At 49.4% G+C, this 5,000-nt stretch overlaps 1 protein-coding gene across 1 annotated transcript in view; it reads right to left on the bottom strand.

Moving 5' to 3' along the window:
- LOC143300377 (sodium-dependent dopamine transporter-like) overlaps positions 1–5,000 on the bottom strand; it is a 61,928-nt gene that overhangs the window by 897 nt on the left and 56,031 nt on the right. The window contains exons 13-14 of the mRNA XM_076613993.1: positions 4,405–4,584; positions 974–1,048 (exon numbers count right to left, since the gene is read on the bottom strand). Of these exons, the coding sequence (XP_076470108.1) occupies positions 974–1,048; positions 4,405–4,584 (255 nt within the window). The remainder of the gene's footprint in view (positions 1–973; positions 1,049–4,404; positions 4,585–5,000) is intronic.

Genomic DNA, 5,000 nt, shown 5'->3' with positions numbered 1-5,000 from the left:
TCTGCCCCCTTTCCCCTCCAAGCAACACTCACACAGAAACAGACACACACAGACTGTCTTCAAACAGACTCTGCCCCCTTTCCCCTCCAAGCAACACTCACACAGACAGACAGAAACAGACACACACAGTCTGTCTTCAAACACAGACTCTGCCCCCTTTCCCCTCCAAGCAACACTCACACAGACAGACAGAAACAGACACACACAGTCTGTCTTCAAACACAGACTCTGCCCCCTTTCCCCTCCAAGCAACACTCACACAGACAGACAGAAACAGACACACACAGACTGTCTTCAAACACAGACTCTGCCCCCTTTCCCCTCCAAGCAACACTCACACAGACAGACAGAAACAGACACACACAGTGTGTCTTCAAACACAGACTCTGCCCCCTTTCCCCTCCAAGCAACACTCACACGGACAGACAGAAACAGACACACACAGTCTGTCTTCAAACACAGACTCTGCCCCCTTTCCCCTCCAAGCAACACTCACACGGACAGACAGAAACAGACACACACAGTCTGTCTTCAAACACAGACTCTGCCCCCTTTCCCCTCCAAGCAACACTCACACGGACAGACAGAAACAGACACACACAGTCTGTCTTCAAACACAGACTCTGCCCCCTTTCCCCTCCAATCAACACTCACACAGACAGACAGAAACAGACACACACAGTCTGTCTTCAAACAGACTCTGCCCCCTTTCCCCTCCAAGCAACACTCACACAGACAGACAGAAACAGACACACACAGTGTGTCTTCAAACACAGACTCTGCCCCCTTCCCCCTCCAAGCAACACTCACACAGACAGACAGAAACAGACACACACAGTCTGTCTTCAAACACAGACTCTGCCCCCCTTTCCCCTCCAAGCAACACTCACACAGACAGACAGAAACAGACACACACAGTCTGTCTTCAAACACAGACTCTGCCCCCTTTCCCCTCCAAGCAACAAACACTCACATGGTATCGCCGGACATATTTCTTCTGCTTGATCTCATCATGCTCCCACTCCGGGGAAATGCACAGCGCTAGCCGCTGTAACACACAACCACCACACAGGTCACACACATCTTGGCTCATCAGCCTGTGAAGAACCGAAAGTAAAACGAAAAAAAAAAAAAAACCCACAAAAAAACACCCCCCAAAATGTAAATAGGTAAATAAATAAATGAATAAATAAATATATAGATAAATAAATAAATACGTAAATAATGAATGAATGAATGAATGAATATATAAATTAAAAAAACAACGTAAATAGGTAAATAAATAAATGAATAAATATATATATATATAAATAAACAGGTAAATAATGAATGAATGAATGAATAGACAGACAGATAGATAGATAGACAGATATAGATAGGTAAATAGATAAACAGATTTATAAAAACAGCAACAAAGAACCAAGCAAGCAAGCGAACGAGCGAGTGAGTGAGTGAGTAACTAACTAAATGAATGAATAATTACATACATGAATAAATCAATAAATAAGTAAATCAAAGTATAGATAGATAAATGAATGAATGAATGAATGAATAAATAAAAGAAACACGCTGGTTTACGACTCTCTCCACACGACCTGCATAGTATCATCAATGTGTGGAGTGATGGCCAAGAGGTAACGCGTCCGCCTAGGAAGCGAGAGAATCTGAGCGCGCTGGTTCGAATCACACCTCAGCCGCCGATATTTTCTCCCCCTCCATTAGACCTTGAGTGGTGGTCTGGACGCTAGTCATTCGGATGAGACGATAAACCAAGGTCCCGTATGCAGCATACACTTAGCGCACGTAAAAGAACCCACGGCAACAAAAGGGTTGTTCCTGGCAAAATTCTGTCGAAAAATCCACTTCGATAGCAAATACAAATAAAACTGCAGGCAGGAAAAAAAAGAAGAAAAAAAAAAGGGTGGCGCTGTAGTGTAACGACGCGCTCTCCCTGGGGGAGAGCAGCCCGAATTTCACACAAGAGAAATCTGTTGTGATAAAAAAAGAATTACAAATACAAATACTTTACAGTCTATGGACATTCGTGGGCGCAATATAACATGTGCACCCGTTGCGCAAGTGTGACACACACTGATGTGTGGTTAAGTAATATGTGCGTACGTGCGTGCGTGCGTGCGTGCGTGCGAGCGTGTGTGCGCCGTGAGAAGGGGTGGGTAGCATGGCTGGTTGTGTGTGCTTGGAGTTCCAGTTTTCACAGAACGAGTGTACAGGTTTGGTGGGTGTGTTTTCGTGTGATTTGTGTCACTGGAAGAACTATGTGACACTGGAGACGAACACCACCAGAATTTCCTGTTCTTCATCAGTTTCTTTTTCAACATTTCAAAATAATTCACCGCAAAACGTATGCAGCTATCACGACATGATTTCAAAGTTATACCTGCAAAATACGTTTATTTCATGTTTATATGTGTGTGTGTGTGTGTGTGTGTGTGTGTGTGTGTGTGTGTGTGTGTGTGTGTGTGTGTGTGTTCAGTTGTGAAGCGATGAAAGATATTTGGGGAATTTTACAGACAGACAGACAGACAGATATTAACGGAAGGAGAAACAGGCAAAGAAACAAAATGTGGGGCGGGAGGGAACATTGTTAATGTCTGCTACCATGGTGGACAACGCGAGAACACGATAAAATCATGGGAGGCAATCCAATCCAAATATACACGTCACCGGATCGCGAGTTGTTTCCCTTACGTCTCAGCCACAGCTCCATTGCCCGTGGTGCGACAGGGGGTACTGTCTCTTGGAGTGTTCCCGGAGTGATGGCATAGCCGGGTACACCCCCTCACCCCCCTCCTCCCTCATAACCACCACCAACCCCCTCCCACTCCACATCCCACCCCACCACACACACCCACATCGTTGAGGGTACCCAGGGTGGTGATGATCTTGAAGAGGGCATAGCTGTGTACACCCCCTTGCCGCCCCCCACCCCCACCCCATGCCCCCTGTAAGCCCACGATTTCTCACAAAATCCTACGTAGGGGGTGCCCCTCAAAGTGAGAGAAATCGTGGAAGGGGAACAACCAGGGATTTCTCGCAATGCAGAAATTGTGGGCTTACACCCCCATCGCCCCACCTCTTTGAGGGTACCTGGTGTGGTGATGATCTTGAAGAGGTCATAGCCAGGTACACAATCTTCCCCATACCCCAACCAAACACCCCACACACCCGCGTCCTCCAGGGTACCCGGGGTGGTGATGATCTTGTAGAGGACACAGCTGGTTGCATCCTCCCAGACCACCACCGCCCCAATCGCCCCCCCCCCGTCCCCCCCCTCCACACACACCTCTTTGAGGGTGATGATCTTGTAAAGGGCATGGCCAGGTACATCCCCTTCCCCCCCCCCCCCAAAGTTCTCCCTACACACCCCCGAACCTCCAAACCAAACCCCTACCCTACCCTACCCAACCCAACACACACCTCTTTGAGGGTACCCGGGGTGATGGTGATGATCTTGTAGAGGGCAGAGCCGGGTACACCATCTTCCCCCTACCACATCATCCCAACTCCACCCAACACACACCTCTTTGAGGGTACCCGGGGTGGTGCAGACCTTGTAGAAGGCATAGCCAGGTACACCTTCTTTCCCCTACCACATTCTCCATTACCATCTCTTTGAGGGTACCCGGGGTGATGCAGACCTTGTAGAGGGCATACCCAGGTACACCTTCCTCCCTACCACATTCTCCATTACCATCTCTTTGAGGGTACCCGGGGTGATGCAGACCTTGTAGAGGGCATACCCAGGTACACCTTCCTCCCTACCACATCCTCCATTACCATCTCTTTGAGGGTACCCGGGGTGGTGCAGACCTTGTAGAGGGCATACCCAGGTACACCTTCCTCCCTACCACATCCTCCATTACCATCTCTTTGAGGGTACCCGGAGTGGTGCAGACCTTGTAGAGGGCATACCCAGGTACACCTTCCTCCCTACCACATCCTCCATTACCATCTCTTTGAGGGTACCCGGAGTGGTGCAGACCTTGTAGAGGGCATACCCAGGTACACCTTCCTCCCTACCACATCCTCCATTACCATCTCTTTGAGGGTACCCGGAGTGGTGCAGACCTTGTAGAGGGCATACCCAGGTACACCTTCCTCCCTACCACATCCTCCATTACCATCTCTTTGAGGGTACCCGGGGTGGTGCAGACCTTGTAGAGGGCATACCCAGGTACACCTTCCTCCCTACCACATCCTCCATTACCATCTCTTTGAGGGTACCCGGGGTGGTGCAGACCTTGTAGAGGGCATACCCAGGTACACCTTCCTCCCTACCACATCCTCCATTACCATCTCTTTGAGGGTACCCGGGGTGGTGCAGACCTTGTAGAGGGCATACTCAGGTACACCTTCCTCCCTACCACATCCTTCATTACCCACCTCTTTGAGGGTACCCGGGGTGATGATGACCTTGTAGAGGGCGTAGCCGGGTATCATCAGCATGGACGACATCGCTATGCACCAGCCCAGCACGTTGGCGTAGTACGGGTACACGTAGGTGCCGTCCGCCGTGCTATAGGCCAGGGGTAGGTAGGAGATGATGCTGGAGATGACGATGATCTGTGGACAGAGAGACAAGAGAAAGGGAAGCAGGTGATATAGGTAGGTAGGTAGGTAGGTAGATGATGATGCTGGGGATGACGACGATCTGCAGACTAGGTAGGTATGTAGGAGTTGGTGATGATTATCTGCAGAGAGACGAGAGAAAGAGATAAACAGGTAAGATAGGTAATAGGTAGGTGGGTAGGTTAGGTATGTAGGAGATGATGCTGGAGATGACGATGATCTGTAGACAGAGACGAGAGAGAGAGAGAGGGAAGCAGGTGAGACAGGTAATAGGTAGGTGGGTAGGTAGGTATGCAGGAGATGATGCTGGAGATGACGATGACCTGCAGAGAGACGAGAGAGAGAGAGAGAGAGAGAGAGAGAGGGGGGGGGGGGACGGGTGAGACAGGTAATAGGTAGGTAGGTTAGGT

The sequence above is a fragment of the Babylonia areolata genome, chromosome 26, assembly GCF_041734735.1.
Source record: "Babylonia areolata isolate BAREFJ2019XMU chromosome 26, ASM4173473v1, whole genome shotgun sequence".
In the NCBI taxonomy this organism is placed as follows: domain Eukaryota; kingdom Metazoa; phylum Mollusca; class Gastropoda; order Neogastropoda; family Buccinidae; genus Babylonia; species Babylonia areolata.
Note: the sequence above shows the minus strand (reverse complement) of the source record. Positions and strands in the feature narration are given on the sequence as shown.